Source organism: Bactrocera tryoni, chromosome 5 (assembly GCF_016617805.1).
Source record: "Bactrocera tryoni isolate S06 chromosome 5, CSIRO_BtryS06_freeze2, whole genome shotgun sequence".
Classification (NCBI taxonomy): Eukaryota; Metazoa; Arthropoda; class Insecta; order Diptera; family Tephritidae; genus Bactrocera; species Bactrocera tryoni.
The window spans coordinates 23,569,638-23,587,335 of record NC_052503.1 but is presented as its reverse complement, the minus strand read 5'-3'; the positions used below and the strand labels follow the sequence as shown (position 1 = coordinate 23,587,335).

At 36.5% G+C, this 17,698-nt stretch overlaps 1 protein-coding gene across 1 annotated transcript in view; it reads right to left on the bottom strand.

Moving 5' to 3' along the window:
* The window catches only part of LOC120777060, a 60,691-nt gene that overhangs the window by 23,624 nt on the left and 19,369 nt on the right, over positions 1-17,698 (bottom strand). The window contains exons 2-5 of the mRNA XM_040108173.1: positions 11,486-11,631; positions 8,439-8,506; positions 6,671-6,949; positions 4,599-4,726 (exon numbers count right to left, since the gene is read on the bottom strand). Coding sequence (XP_039964107.1) covers positions 4,599-4,726; positions 6,671-6,949; positions 8,439-8,506; positions 11,486-11,631 — 621 coding nt within the window. The remainder of the gene's footprint in view (positions 1-4,598; positions 4,727-6,670; positions 6,950-8,438; positions 8,507-11,485; positions 11,632-17,698) is intronic.

The window sequence follows — 17,698 nt, the reverse complement described above, 5'->3', positions numbered from 1 at the left end:
TACTTTTCAGAAGTATTTCATGGCTGCCAAGAAAGCATGGATCCGAAATAGTGAACTTCACTTGCTGAATCATCTATGATGAAGTTGCATATTGTCCTATGTACGAAAAGGTGATGACCACTTTTTTTTTGCGACTCACAAGGTGTGAGCTATGTACATCGACTCGACTCTTGGATAAAGGCAAATTGATTACTATGCCTAATTATTGGATCGATTCGACATTTGGCAAAGAAACCTGTGCTGTACCACCTTAACAACGAACGGCTGCTATTCCAACATATTCCTACATTTGGTTCCGGATCACTTCTTTCTTTTTTCCAAATTTAAAAAAAGTCACTCACCAAACACAACTCGGGTCGTTTGAGGATGCCAACGCCGCTGCGGAGACTTGCCTTGATCTAAGAAGTTGGAAACATCTATGGGCTGAACATATTCTACTAGATCCCAAGTTCTTCTTCGTAACTATATTGGTCAATAGTGCCCTCGAATAGATATTCTAATCCAATTAGAATTGTCTCCAGATATTGTCTACTCAAGCACTTGGTCTCTTGAAGGTTTTCTTCAAACTATTGAGGCTTATTAGTCCTAAAAAACTGGCCTTCTATCGAATTTTTCAAGCTATCCAAGTCTCTGTTATTAAAAACACGTTATGTGTTTCTATAATAGCATCCGCCACTGTATATACGTTTCGTCTTTACCTATTTGTCGCACTTGTTGTCAATTCCGTGAAGCATGCAACGTCGCCCGGTCATGTCGTGCCAACTCCACTGCATTTATGATGACTTGAAAAACTTTAAGCGCTTTTGTGGCCAAGTTGATGCCACAAATATGCGTGCAACTTGCAGCTCGCTGCAGACGGAAGTAAGTGTGTCGGCAGTGGCAGCCACTGACAGGGTGTAAATGTGTGCGTGCACCTTTTAATATTTAAAGGCTTATATAAGGGAATGAATACGCTGATGTGAGTCCATGAATATGCCGAAGTGAGTGCTGAGTGCCAACGAAATTTTAATATTGTGCGGCAAGTTGTGGCAGCTCAAGGCAAATTGCTACATTGTGACATTAGCAAAGAGAGTTGAGTCAGTCGTAATTTCCGTTGAAGGTAGCAAGTGAGCGGGGTGCGGCGCCCTTTAACCACAACATGCCGCATGCCACATGTGGCACGTGACATACTTAAGGCGTCAGAGCGGGCACTTCACAAAGCTACCGTCTGCGCGCCAACAAAGCTGGCGGATATTCAAATTCTCACACAAACACACACACACACACAGGAGCGCACGTGCCACTTACAACGTTGCATATGCTAACAAGCATGCTTATGTAAACATTAGCGGCTGCAAATACCAAAGCGGATAAATCAAAAGCGAAAACATAATAAAAGTGCAAAAATGTGGCATAACTGTATGTCCCATAGCGCGTTCGCCCAGCCAAAGCGCCGGATGTGTTGATTGTGTTTGTGTGTGTGGGAGTGCAATAATAGCATTTATGTGTGTGCGTGTGCTGTAAATGTGTTTGTAGACTGGAAACACTTACCGCTGCCATTAAAATTTTAAAGCGCGCCCACAAATCTTTCGTGCTGCGCGACATGGCGAACCGCTCCTGCAGCGCTCCCTCGTGCCGCGCCACATATGTCTTGGCCTTCGTTGCAGCAATCAATGTATTTGTGTGCGAATAACGGCGTTTATGAAAAGTGGAAAAGTGAAAAGTTAAATTGTTTGTTTTGCTCTTCAAATTATTTGTTTGTTTGTTTGGTATGCTCAAGTCAGCGCTAATCATTTGAGCCGGAAGTGAGCTGACATTTTGAGAGGGAGCAACTTGTTAACTGTATATTCACATTGTGTGGGAGTTAATGGATTTCGATGTGTGTTTTATTTGATTAAAAGCTTAGTAATTTAAATGTCCTTTAATCTTACCTTATTTTATTGATCAGGGGACTTCAGCAGAGCAAAGACCCTAGCACTTTCTCACTCGCGTGGAAAGTATCCCTCCAAGATGCACTTATTATTCCGCAATGAAGTTCCACAAGCTTTTGCTCATCTCTGCTTATGCCATCAAGACCTGGAGACGGCTTATACCCAACCATGCCAAAGACGTACCTCAAATCTCCGTTATCTTATGTAGGGACAAGTACCTCTTGTGCTTGAGGTATCTGTATCTCCGAACTGCGAAAGAACGCACGTAGCAGAACCTCCGGACACTTTCTCCACGACGATAACAGAGTGTCCCGCGAAGATTGGCGATTTCCTCTCTATTACGATCCCGGCAGATCCTATAGATCTGACCTCAGGGCTCGTTCCTATTTTCTCTAACAAAACACCTCCAATCCTCTTATTTAATTTTAGGCAACATATCCTTATCCTTCCTGGTCGCACAACTAAATTCATACCTAAACTGGGACAGCATGTCAGAATTGGACGGTCGGGTGCGTTGAAACCTTATCCTTAATCGCCTGAAAGTCCTCCTTTTCGAGGTTACCTCACGCGTTCACCACTTGCTTTTGCTAACCATGAAACGTTCACACTGCCTTAGAACCCTATCATTCACCCCCTAAACTATTTACCTCATAACGACGAGCAATTTGCTCGTCCACTTCAGGCCTTGTTCAGCGCCCTTAAAATGCCAGGCATTTGCATTACCAATTGGCAGTGTAGAATGGCCACACCAATCTACTTGGTAGGCCTCGATCCTATCTAAAACCTCTGCCGCACTTTGGGTCCGGCACCTGGTTGCAATGCAACGCCACATTCATCTGACAAAGTGTCAGTTCTTCTCGCCGAGGGGCCAGTAACCATGATCAGGTTGGAGCGAACTCCATGGGTCCTGTTCACCGTGGTACCACAATTAAGTCTTCGGTCAGATCTGATAGCCGAGACTATTACCAGTTGAGCTGCCATATAGCTGTGGACTGGTGACCAGGGACCCAGTGGAGATAGACTGACAAGGCTAAATCGAATTAGCAATTTCTCCTGATGATTTATTTATATATTTAGATTAAGTTAGGTTATACTTGCCGGCTGTCACGTCATACATACTAATATAGTCTTTAATAATGCCAGATGTGGGTTTAGTTTAATTCGAGCTGAGGTTTTCGTCAACGCTTTTCTCCTGGTTAGAAAATTCGAGTTCAAGATAAGGTTGAACAAAAGCCCAGGTGCTAATCCAGCGTCTTTTGTCTTCTGCCCTGCACTTTCTGCATGTATCGTCGTTACTTATGCCAATACGGCACGCATGTGATGCCAGCAAGTTGGGATATGTCATTTCGTCAAAAATTGTCCTACAGTCGTTTCGAGACCGTATGTATTAAAAGCAAGTATGTTTTTCTTTGGAGCTCTTGAACATTATCTTGTCGATTCTGCACATCTTTGAGGCAGTATACAAGGTGCTTCCCAAAGTAAACAGGAATTTTTGAATCTAGCGCCCCCTGGTGGTGCTATCTATATTTCGACTAGTGCGTTAGAATGTGTTATCTTTATCGATTGTCCAGTGAGATTTTATGAATGGAAGTGAAGTTATTGCGTTTTAAGTGTCAGTATGTTTGTGTTATGAGCTTCGAACAAAGAGCCAACATTAAATTTCGTTTTAAAATTGGTAAAATTTTACCGAAACGTTTCAATTGATGGAACAAGTTTATGGTGATAGTTGCCTATCTCGTAGCAGAGTGCACGAATGGCTTCAACGTTTTCAAAGTGGTCGTGGGGACATAAATGACGATCAACATGTGGGCCAATCAAAATACGTGATCACCGGAAATTCCATCGAAACAGTGCGTGAATTCATCAAAAAGCAGCCGAAATCATCATTGAAATTAAGGAAGATGGAATTGAACATTTCCAAAACATCGATTTATCGCATTTTGATCGAACATTTGGGCTTACGAAATCGCGTGTGCAAGGTTTGTTCCGCACAAATTGACTTCTGACCAAAAATTGGTCAGAATCTAACATTCGAAGGACGATCAAAAATCACATTTTAACCATTATTGGCAACGTGCGACTTCTTCCTTTTTGGAAAATGCATTTGCCCATGACAGGAAAGCGTTATGCAGATGTAGACGCCATTCAAAAGACTTGCACCGGCATACTGGCGTCCATGCCGGCCAATGAGCTAAAACACTCATTTGACATGCTTTTGGACTGTGCAAAAAGCTGTATTGAAGCAGAAGAAGAAGACTATTTTGAATGAAATAAATTGATTTTGCGGAAAAAACCATTTGTTTTGATTTTTTTTGAAAATCCTATTTACTTTGGAACGCACACCTTGTACATGTTTTTTTAGGTCAGTCAAAAACTATTTTTCCTCTTTGAAAAGGCACCTCAAACTACATTTAACATTCGAAAAATGTGTCATTAAGAAAAAGAACCTCAAAAGTCATAAGCAAATATTCCCGAGTTCTTGCTTACTCTTCAAGTTGCTACCTTCACTTCAGCTCTCCTAATCCGTTTGCTTGTGTTTATATTTCTTGGACCTCTTTCTTTCCTTTCGCAAAATGTTTTTCCATTAGCATCACTTTTTGGCTCACAGATTGCTGCTGCTGAGTGACTGAGTGACTCCAAACAGAAAAGTACAAGGGTATATGCCGATGTATGTACTTAATCACTCACCTGTCGTACTAATTTCAGCTTTTTTCGCATTGGCCATGGCTGTAATTTCACCGATTGTATAACCTCTTTGTGCAAACGAATGTTTTCGAAGATTTGCTCTTGTGTTGACTCCTGATTTGTGCCCTCATCTGTGATGTTTGTGATGCGGATTTTGCGTGATTTTGTTTGTTGTTTAGGATTTTTTGTGTGTTTATTTTGTGGTAAATTTTTGTTGATGTTGGTATTTTCGATTTTTTGTGTCCCATTTTTGTTGGTGTTTTCGTTGTTATTTTTATTGGTATTTGCGTTTTTATGTTTTCATCATTTGTTGCGTTTTGTTTGTGAAAGAGTAGAGGAAAAAGTAATATGGAATTACATACGTACAAACATATTTAGATATGCGTGTGTTTACTTTTGGATTACAATTTGTTTGTATGTAATACAGATATCTGTTTGTGTACATATGTACATATAAGTGGATTTGTATAAAGAATATAAAAAAATTTTCCTAAAAATGGAAAATAATCGAAATTTTGAAGTAGAAGGTAGAAAACAAATATGTATAGGGTGATTCTTTTGAAACATTTTTTAATCCATTCCGACCATCACCAAAAAAAGTTTAGTTCGAAGCCGCTTGGTTATGCTGATGGAAAGTAGATCATTCACGACTACCATAAATGGCAGTGGTCGCATTTGAATCACGGTGAGTCAACGCGAATGGTTCGGAAGATTTTACTTTGTGCTTGGTTTGGTTGGCAGGGAAACCTCTGCTCCACTATCGCCAAATTCTTAATTCGGACCTGCTAGTAGTTAGACCTGTTATTAGTTAGACCTGTTAGTAGTTAGACCCTATGAAGTAAGCAATCGCCCATAGCGACTCGCCAAAAGCTTCCGAATCTTGGCTGGGAGGACTTAATGCAAGCTTCCTATCGTCCAGACCTGGCTTGAAGTGAATACTACCTATTCATGTCTATGACAAATAATTTTTCTGTCAAAAAATTGGCCTCAAAATTTGTGATAATCGACTGTCCTGGTTTCTTGCCAATAAGGGGACGAGGGTTTCTATGAGAGAAGGATTATAAAGTCAACTTAAAAATGGTAACAAATTATCAATGATAGTGGTGCAATTTTTTTTTACCAGAACGGATCAGTTTAACTATGCTAAATAAACTCTTGAAAGCAAAAATAATGGAATTCTTCTACTATACTATATTACTATATATGAGTGAAATTATCAGTCTAAAAAATGCTCTAAAAAATATTTATTTTTGTGTGACATTTATAAAAAGAAGAAACTTATTTATGGCCCACCCTGTATATAAATAGCCAATATCATATACAATTTTAATTTAAAAAATGCTCTAAAATAACAAAACTTAATTTTTTCTGAAATTTATAAAGCAAAAATAAATTTATTTATGAACCACCCTGTATACATCCAATATCAACTGTATATTGTACTTTCATATGCTCGTATGTTACTCGAAAAAATCAGCAAAAACCAAAGTCACCGAAACCGATGATATATGCGCAACGTTGAGCCAATGAAATAAAAAAATAAAAAAAATAAACAAAAACAAAAAAGTGGAAAAAATCCAGAAAAAACACAAATCAAATTAGAAAAAGTCACGTACAGCAGAATAAATTCGCTGCTCAGCTTTGATTAGTTACACTCGTGCGTCGCCAAAGCCAAATGTCACTAACAAATGGGTCACGTTGGGGAGCTGCTCCCAAGTGAACGCACACATGCACATACACACACACACACACATGAACGCACGCACGCATTTATGACATTTGACAACTTCCAGGCGATGTAACAAAGGATCAAATCGAAAGATTGAAAGCTTTGTTTGTTTGCTGGCCTAATTTTCGGCTTATCTTGCGTGTTTGCTGCTGCGTCGACAACTACAAATGAGCTTGTAATTCGCTTGTGGTCGTAAAGCAGCGAACACATGCCACACATGAGCTTTATGGCGGGCACTGTATTTACAGATGTTCGTACAAGCAAAACACGCAAGAAAATTCACTCAAAAAAAGAAGAGGAAAAAACTAAACGGAAATAAAGCGCACGGCAACTACCGTTAACTTGCCTGAACTCGATGTGTAGACGCTGGAGCGTCTACGCTCCACGGTGTCCATCAAATGATCCATTGGACTGGAAGCTCTGCGCGAATAACGACTGCCCCGCTTGCCCCTGTAGCCGCGTACGCTGGCGCGCCGTTGTATTATCGCCGTTACAGACACCGAATAGTCTTCGTCATCGTCTAACTCGTCGTCGCTTTGCTGATTGTTGTTGGTGTTGTTATTGTTATCGTTGGCACTGGCAGCTGCGCTATAAGCTTCACACAATTGACCTTGAGGTGATGAATCTGCAAGAAGTGTAGAGTAAAGTAGAGTAGCGAGTTCATGATGGTAAGCGAAACAAAAACACAACGGAAGATGGGTGAAAAGACAAAATGGTCATTCTAAGTAGTTATCAGAAGCACATACACATACACCAGTAGCGCAGTGACCAAGCGCGTCGTAGAAAGCCGTAAAAGTGAACGGCACATTTGTCACGGCGAGCGGACACGGCGTATACGTGATTTAATATGCTTCACGTTGCTGCTGCGCTTGTGAGCGCAAAAATTAATCGAATTGAAAAATGTAAAAAAAAATCTTGTTCGGCTGCTTTGAAGCTATAATATCCTACACAGTTACGTTTCTGAAAGCATAAAGAGTGTACAAATATTTGTATTTGTATTGTGATTGGTCAGCTTGATTCTGTCTTTCTCGTTCTGTTTGTATAGCATGTAAATGCTTTATTGGTTCGATCTTGAAAATATATTCAGGAATTATTTTGTTGTCTTGAAATATAATTCATACAAAATTTCGTGAAGATATCTGGTCGAATCAAAAAGTTTGCCATACAAGGTCTAAATTTTGTTCGACTATTTTGTATGGCAGCTATGTGATATACTTGTCCGATGTGAACCATTTCTTCAGAGGTTGTCTTGGGCAATAATACGCACCAAATCTTGCGAAGATATCTTACAAAATAAAAAAGTTTTCCCCATAAGGATTTGATTTTGATTGGTCAGTTTGCATGGCAGCTATATGCTATAGTACTGGGATCTGCATAATATCTTCAGAAAATGTACAGTTGTCTTGGAAAATAATCCATACCAAATTTCATGAAGATATCTTGTCAAATAAAAAGTTTTTTCACAAGGTCTTAATTATAATCGATCATTTTGTATGGTTGCCATGTGATGTTGTGGTCCGATATGAACAATTTTTTTACAGATTGTGCAACTGCTTTGGTTAATAATACGCACTAAATCTTGTGACCATATCTTTTCAAACAAAATAATCGTCCAATATTGGCGTTTCTGACAAATAAATAGCGTCTTGGGGATGGAAGATTATCAGAAAGATTTCAGATCGATATCTCAAAAACTAAGAGACAAGTTCATGTATATACATCTGGACTGACAGGCAGACGGTTATTGTTATATCGACTCAGCTCGTCAAGCTGATCATTTAAATAGGTGTGTACTCTAGTTATAGAGTCTCCTCTGTGTTCTGCTGGGTGTTACAAACTTCGTGTTTGAATTTAACATGGTATATTAAGCATAATAACTGCATGCAATAAATAAAAAAAATTCATTTCTACTCGCTGGTGAATAGCAGCCAACCATCAAAATAATAATGTGGCAACGCGCGCTATTCATTTTAGCTCCAAATCGTTCGCTCACGTGCTATCTTCAACTCTAGTGCCTCTTCTACAACCTCATATTGCCTCTACAATACCTGAGTGTGTTTGTGTGTATGCGTGTCCGAGGCATAACGATTTAGCTCGATTAAATTTTTACTCACCAAAACCATCCACGGGACTCGCAGATTGGCACGAAAACTCGTAAGGCTTCTCCTCCTGTGAACTATATCTGTGGATGTCCGTTCAGCCGTTGACCGTTGACCATTGACCGCGTCCATTCCATTTTAGCAGATGTGTGCGAGTCCATGTGTGTGCGTGTTTTCGTATAGAAATAGCATGAAAGGATAAATGAAGAAAAGTGATTTGAGATTTGCGCTGCTGGAGGTGGCAACACGTTCGCCATTGAAATTGGTTTATTATTACTTTTTTGTTGTTGTTACACTCAAAGTGAAATCAATTGATTGCAAAAAGGTCACATTAATCAGACATGCAACTCTCTGGGGTACATTAAGCACTCGCGTATATGTATACATATACAAGTATATATGCATACATATGTTATGCTGGCTTAGAACATTACAGATTACATTTTACTTTTGTACCCATACACACGCTTGTGTGTTTGCATGTGCGCCTATCCTTAAGGGGTTTTAATGTTGATGCAAATGAATCTTTAATAAAATATGGTGTTTGATCAAAAGTAAAATCGAATTAATTTAAAAAAAGTTTATAAAAATAATGAAAGTAGTAAATATTTTAGCAGACTTAAATCGATTTAAATAGTTTCGTAAATCCACTGCTAAAATAAAATTGCAAATTTTGAGAAGCTATCAGTATTGAGAAAAGAAAATTTACACAGAATATTTGTAAATTCATAGTTTTTTTAATATATATTTTTTTAACTTCTAACAATTTTTTAATAGTTTTTCCAGCTAAGAAAAACATAAACAAAATATTTACGCACCAAAAATTTATTTTTTTATTTCTAAAAATTATCTAAAATTTATTTTTTTACTACTATATACTTCTCCGAAGTATCTTAAACAAAGCAAGAGGTGCGCTCTCATTTGTGAAGAGTTTGTAGAAAAGAATTTAGTGAACTTCATAATTTTAAATGAATTTGCCATAAGGTTGGAACGATTTTTGGGATAGAATCCGTTTAGAGACAATTCGTACGTTTTGCTTTAAGGTGCAGCAGGGGTTTGCAGGTTTCAAGAATTAAAATTTATTATTGTCTTTTTAAGTTCTACAACATCTCAAGAATATTGTCCAAAATTTTCAACAAATTTCGGAACTTGCGCGCTTGAGGCTAGCTAGGTTAAGTGCGCCGCCTTTTAACGCGTTTTTCTCGAAACTGTGTTGGTTGGCAAGATTTTTCGAGAACTACTCAACCGATCTTCATGAAATTGAAAAATTTTAAACAGGTCTTTGAGGTACAATTCTTAAAGACTCGGACGAATATCTACTTGAAAAAAAATTCATTTAAATTTTGTTTTTTTTTTTTTTGTAAAACTGTCTGCCAAAAATCCAATTTTCACTTTTATTCCTTCATCCAAGTGCTAAGTTATTTTTTCTCTTTAGATTAACCTGTAAGCGGTTACTTCGAACGCGGGCGCATTTGAATTTTTTTTTGTTTTTTTTTCTGGTTTAGAGAATTTGGAGAAAATTTTTTGCAAAAAATTATAACTTTTTTTTGTGTGATCCAAAGTTGCAGCTTTGAACTTACAGCCCTATAAAAAGCAGCCTTGTTTTTGTTGTTCTTACAGCGCCTGAACTATACCGAATTTACAGTTCTTGGTCGGATAAAATAAATGAAATACAAAAAGAAAATAATGAATAAATAAATGCTTTGAATAAGCAAATGTAGCCACTCAGTACAATCGGCTGCGTCAGTTTGCCGTCAAACTTTTTTTTCTAGAAACGGCATTTTTCGAATTTGCTTGAATGAGTACTCGGACACAAATGATTCGCTCATTACTAAATTCTTCTTCATGTTCTGTATGTAGCTTACTGACCTACCAGTTTTTTTAGCTGATGAAAAATTGAACTTTGATAGGTCAAAACGACCAAAATTTTGGTTAAAATTCAACCATTTTAAAATACCTCCATTTTGTTAAATTTTGATTTTTTAAACCAGAGGTCGCTGTACGACAATATTTCCTAAGAGATGTTTTTGTTAAGGTTTTATTGATGGAGCAGCCTGGATTCACTGTAACCCGAAATATATTGAATTTTGTTCTTCAAAATTCTTTATTCGAAAAATATGCATAAATGAATCCATAAAATTTTAAAATTTATGAAAATTTTGCTTTTTGTAATTCACAAATAATCATAGTGGCCTTCAATTCGAAAACGATTGAGTGAACTTTTGTATTATTCTTCGACTCTATTCTGCATAAAAATTTCAAAATAATTTTTGATCGTTTTGGTTGAAAATATTACAAGAACAATGCCAGCTTTCTACTTAGCAAGTTCTAATCCTTGATTTAAATATTTAAAATATACTTTGCATTATAGTTACAAATAGAAAATGCGAAAAGGGTTTTTTACTTTAAAATATGAATATCCAAAAAGCATCAGCAGAAAAAAAAAGAAATGTGGTGTCGTGGGGCACCAGGTAGGAACGAAGTTCCTTCGGATAATGTAGAATCGATACAATTTGCAAAAAAAATTGTGCTTAATTTTATGTAGGTTGTCCTGATTTTTCTCTCAAATTTCGCTGATTAGTTTTTATTTAAGTACAGTTAAGTATTAAGAAAACTCTACTGTCGTCCTACTGCCGTCGGCAAATATAGGAAATATTCAAGTTAGCGGGAACGACAACTGTCGGCCTGCAGTCGTGTAGCAGTCGTGCAACTGTCAAAATAACAGTGTCCATAAGAACGTCTGTATTTTAATATTTGACATTTGTAGTTTGCAGTCTGTCGCGCTCTATGTGTTCCGCACTTCACTCAAAACTAATTTGCATACACAATAATGTTACAGATTTTCATGCCTAATTATTTTGCAAAACCTAAAGGTAGGCTATAACTAGCGATCTTACAGTCTTTTTCTTACGGGTTTTTTCTTACGGGTTTTTTCTTACGGTTTTACTATCACTTTTTTCAGTTAGGTCCCGCAGCAAAATCCCTATCTTCTCCAAGTCTGCCGTAAGGAACTTCGTTCCAATTATATTTTCCTATTTAAAATTATACGATTTCACACTCACCTTCTCAATCTGCCGCTCAAAATGCTGGCGTCCGCTGACTCCGATCGTTGTCTCCAATCATGCTCGTTGGTGTCGTAGGGTGGTGTGGCCCAAGTAACAGATAATTGATGAGGTGATGTAACGCCTCCAGTTGGCGATGTTATGTCCTAGTGAGTTAGATGCAATAAATATTTATTAAAACCACAACAAAATCACAATGAGACATACGCAATATTATCGTAAACAAAAGCTGACACATTTCATTTTGTATAGAGATTAAACAAATATTGTTTTATTTATTTACGCTAGTATAACTTGAATCAAATTATGAAAAAGATATTTATATAGATGAACTAATCTGTATTTCGCGTTAAACTATAAACACTAGATATATATTTTATTTGTATAGTCCTAGGTTTGCTTCGATATTTGAATTCTTTTCTTTATAAATATATTTTCTGCTACAATACAATATCCTTTACAAATGCAAATGCGTTGGGATTGGTTCGGACCTAACTCCATTGCAGATGCATCTACAAAATTCTGGGTCAACTTATAAAAAGACTTTGGTGAATTTGTTAGGCCTCAGTATCACTTCATTTCACGAGGCGTTTGTTTGTATAGAAATTATGAGACTGAGTAATAGAATAGAGTATAAGAAACAACTGAAGTACAAATATAGGTCTATCAGTATGAATGACAGTTCTTCTGGCCGGGATTTTGATCCTTTGTCATTTTCACAACATTTTATGACTAAGAAATTAGTTTGATAAATTCAAAAGTAAGGATTTTGTAATTATTGATAGATGACATAGTATCTCTTGGGTTCGAAGTTCGAAGATTATGTAATTACAGATATATAATTGGATAACTAACCGATTGTTAACTGGAATAAACCGATTATTTACTGAAATTTTAAGGTAACTGCATATTTATTGGTTAGTTCAGGTAGTGGAACTCTGCTCATGGGAAAAATAAGTTGAACCAATTTAACTACTTGCAAAATATTCAAAAAAATAAAGTATTGAACTTATTTAAATCAAATAATTTTTTTTATTAGAAAAAGTTTTAGTAAACGCAAAACTTTTATTTTTTATCTGTCAAAAATACATTTCATTAAGTTTGTGGTGTAAAATATTTGGAGCAAAATGTTGCTGTATTTTACCTATGCAATTTGTTAATATTTGACAATTTTAAATGCTTTGTTGGCTTTGGCTTCCGTTAAGCTTATAGTCGTAAATTTTAAATTAATTTTTTTATAAGCTTCAGCGCTCGTTTGTACAGTTTGAAAGTTTCTGGATTTTAAAAATATTTTATTTATTTGCTTAAATTTTATTTATATTATTATTTTAACAATTAACAGACCCAAGTCTCTGTTATTATAATTATTTTCGCTTTTGTCATAAAAAAATTGCTTTATTTTTAATACTAATCACTTTGCACTTTTCAGTTCTATGAAAATTGTTAAACGTTGTAATACTTTATTAATCACTAATTCGGTTGGAAATGCAGTTATTATAATTTTCTTTTTTTTGTTTTTGCACTCAACAAATTTTTTAATTTTATTATTATTTAATATTTTAGTTTAAAATTTATTTTTTTTTACTGTAGTTTTTGCTTTAAAAAATTTTCTTTTTGATTTTTAGTTTAGTTTTCGAAATTCTTTAGTACGAACTTTTTTTACTTTGCTTTTTAAAACTTTTTTTTTTTAATCAAAACGTGCCAGTTTCTTGGCTTAAAATTTGTTTTGAGTTTTGAGGTTATTTTTCGAAATTTCTTAGAATCAAGTTTTTTCTTAGATTTACAAAATGGTGTGCACTTTGTTTTTTTTCACAAAACTTTTGTACCAAACTTTGTTTTTGATCCAGAACGAGTTAGCGGCTTGTTCTAAAAATTCTCTACTTAGGTTTTCCACGATTTTTATGCTTTAGTTGTGTTAGATTTTTTGGTAAATTTTAAAAATCGTTAATTACAACATTAATTAGTTATTGTTTCTTTCTAATGTTGTGCTAATTTTTTGTAAATAATTAATTAATTTTTTTTAATTTTACTTTAAATTTTTTAATTAATTTATTTGTTTTCGACGTTTTTCTTGCAATAATACTTATTTTTAATAATTTAACAAGCCTACAACTTTTTTTGTATTTTATAAATTTTATTGACTTCTTCAAAATTTTTCGTTTAAGTTTCTAAATTTTTCACAATTAATTAAATTTTATTATTCATTGTTTTCATATATTTTTCTTCTTTTATTATTTCCGTCGAGTAAAAAAAATTTCTTATTTTTTTAATTTGAATCACTAAAAATTGTTTTTTTTTGTCAATTATAACGGTATTGGTAGTATATAGAAAAAGCGTTTATAAAAATCAATTCAAAGTCTATTCAATTCAATTTCCGTTTCCGATTCCGATTGCTTGGCCAGTTCGAATAGCTTTAGTAGCGGTCACCAGCGGCTGATTACGACGACTGAATGCCAAAGTCAAGCGGCTTCACATCGAATACTCCACACCAGATCGGCGGACACTCCACAAAATGCCAATCGCGGCCGCGAACAGGGCAGCGCTGCGATTCAATTTTCAGCTTTTCCCACATTTTTTCACATGTTTTTACATGTTTCTACCATTGTTGTTATTGTTTTTGTTGTCTTTTAACTATACCAACATTGAATTGAACTTTTTTCTAATACAAACGACCACAAATGCAAATGTGGCATGAATATGAATAACAGTATGCCATTTCGAAGTGGCCACACACCCAGACGCACACGCGTGGAGCGAGTCAACAAGCGCCAATCAAAAACCACTCCACAACCACGGTATGCTCCAGCTCCCGACTGCCGCACCAAGCCATGGCATTCCGAAAGCATCGTGAAGACGACAAAAACACAGTTGGTGTGTGTGTGACAGCAGCGGTGTGTGGTGTGAGTCAACACGCTCGCCCAGATAACGGTTAATCAACATACACGCTTAGACAGTTACGAAATGTGTACAAAAACAACAAAAATAAAATAAAAAAGCATAGCGCTAATAGTAATGGCAAAACCATAAGCACAATTACAGTAACAAAGCGCTATGACCGTTATATTTCATAAGAATGAAAGAAGACGAATGAGCAGAAAAATCGCGAAAGGCATTTGGAGCGACGTCGACCGCACTGTCAGCCGCAACGTCAACTCTAATTCCAAACGGTGACACCTCAATGCCAAATAGGATTGGCGTTGGCTGGTGGTGACGGTGACGGTGATGGTGTGGTTGTTGTTGGTGTTGCTGTTGTTGATTTTAGTGTTGTTGTTGCTTTTGCTGCTGTTACTTTTTTACTGTTGTTCTTATTGCTGTACCTGTTGTTGTTGTTGCGAGCTGTTGTTGGCGTTGTTGTAAATAATGTTCTTGTTGATGTTTTTTTTGTTGGTTTTTAGGTGGAAATTCCTTTGAATTTGAATTTGAATTTGAATTTCAATCTGATGAACGGTGTCTGTGCGCTTTGGGCTGTGGCATGTCGCGGGTTAACGGCGAAACTTCTTCAAAATGCTCGCACGGAGACACATGAGTGTTTATGTGTTTGTGTTCTGCTACATGTATTTGTATGTATGCACGTGTGTTTGTGTCACCTATTAGTTCACCACACAATAATTCGTTCTGCGGGTACGCCACGGCGTATGAGTGTCTACTGAAATGCCTTAAATGTATATATGTACATATATAGTTTCGCTTCTGTGTGTTAGTATAGGTAATAACGCCACATTGAACACACCACATGCGCTAAATGAATTATACGCCATACTACATATTTATTTTAATATGTTTTCGTTACACAGCTGGACATTAGCGCCGCTGCGAAGCAACTTGAACCGCCATATAACCGTTAGAATGGCTGTTAGCTGTGGCTAACATTTTTATGGCAGTCATCGGTCGCATGTAAATGAAAATCAAACATGCAAGGGTTTATAAAGAATATCGCAAATTCTTGCGCTGAAGCTTGTATGTATGTATATGAGTATGTGTCTGTGTATGTGTTTTCTTGTAAGTGGGAGGGTTGTTGGGTCTCCAGTGTTGTCGTGCCATGAAAAAGTTGTTTGTGCGCGGAATACGCGCCTTGTGACACACACACATGTAAATAAGTTTGTTAATAATTAAAAAATATTCTTCATGCCTCAACCTTTCAAGCCAGCAGAGTGAGCGGAGCTTGCTTTCGTCAGACAAAGCGTTGATCAAAGACCATAAGAATGCTTGTGTATACTGTCTATATATATACAAATATGTTATATGACCGCACATATTTATGCTTACACCGGTATATAGGTATGTAATACAATAAGCATGCTCTTTCCAGACAAATTAAAAACGCGAATAACTAATTTGCAACACTACAAAGAGAAAAACAATAACAGAACGGTTAGTGGCAGAGCAAAGTATATGCAGAAAGAGATAATTAATAAAGAAAAAAATTAATTTTTCGCTTAATTTGCCAGCTTAATTAAAACATAATTTTCAGGGACGCATCGTGAATTGGTAAACCGAAAGGTGAGTTTATTTTAATAATTGTGCCTTAGTGTACGTATGGACATACATATATATGTACACAGCTATATATTACATTAATGTATAGCAATTATTTGTTTATGCACGTGCATACTCATACGCACATATTTATGCAAGAACATTAAACAACGTAAAATTTATTTTATCAACCTCTTGGGGGAACTTGTTGGGATTTTCGTTTATGATTTTCCTTTGCGCATTAGAGACCCCACAATCTGCGTCAACTATCGTGGGATAAGTCTCCTCAATATCGCATATATCGATGACAACATATGATGATTTGTTGTTCCAGTAACTTAAAATATTCTTCCCTACCAAAAAATGGAATTAAATCGCGAACATTTTCCTGCGATTTTTATTTTTACAACTTTCATCGCGTATTAACACATCATGAGTGCATAGATAAACTTAGTTCAATTCTGGACAAGGACCAGTGTTTATCGCTGATACGGTGAGTTAAATCGAGGTCGGAGATCACTACAAGAGGAATGTCTTGCAGGTCATTCAAAATCAGTTGTTGTTTCGAAAGCTATGAATGCTGTGCGTAAACTGATTTTACTGATTTTGAAAGATCGTCATGTGACTTATCGTGAGATTGAGACAACTATGGGCATTGATGGTGCTAGCATTCAGTATTGCATGAACATTTGACTCAAAAAAAAAAATGTTCTCCTTGAATTCCACCAAATTTGTTAATCGCTCAAAAAAGGCTCATGTAGATTAGACGAAAGAAATGTAAACGGTGCGGCGGTGCTTTGAAACAAGTATATGACATCGTGGCAGGTGACTAATCGTGGATATACGTGCATGAGCACAAAAGTAAACAGAAGTCGAGTGCATGGGCGTTTCAAACTGAGCCGAATCCAACAAAAGTAGTTTGCACTTCCTTGCGAATGGTTGCCTATTTTTTGGGAAACCTTACATGGACTGGATCATTGGAATAACACAGAACAAAAAATTGTGAGTGATCTACAACCCTTTGTTTGCCAATTGTCTTTCAAGAAATCAGGAAAATTAATCGCAGAGGACGGATTACTCTTCACCACGACAATGCAAGCTTCCACACATCGATTGAAACAACTGCATTTTTGAGCATTCAAAACATCGATTTGATCCTCCGAATATTCCTGACTTCGTTCGTAAAAATTTAACTAAAAGGTCCAACCCTTCAGTAAAACTTTCAGTGACTCGTTCGCGCATTTCGACTGGAGAGAGTGACACGCATGATATTTTGCTCCAAGGCCTGAATCGAAGAGGAATTGTCCGCATAGACATTATACTTTACCTATCTCCATAGAAAAAAGTCTAACGGTGTGATATCGTATGATCTTGGTGGCCCATCGACCGGCCCAAAACGTGCAGTTATCTGATCATTGAAGTGTTTTCTCAATAAATTCATTGATTGGCGTAATTTGTAGTAAGTGGCGCCGTCTTGTTGAATTCAAATATCGTCGAGATCACGAACTTCAATTTCAGGCATCATATAATCAAATTGGGTCAAAAATGGGCCCCTTCTTCAAGAGCCCATAGAGCGAAGCGATGACACTTAGGAAGGTCGAGCGGCTTCAGTTCTTGCACAAGCTGCATTTTGTATGCTTTCAGATTTCAGCCCGTCATAAGTCTTTCTCACAAAGCCATATGTTTTCTGCGACTCAAGTCATTATTAATCGAGATGCAAAATCTTTATTTAGATTT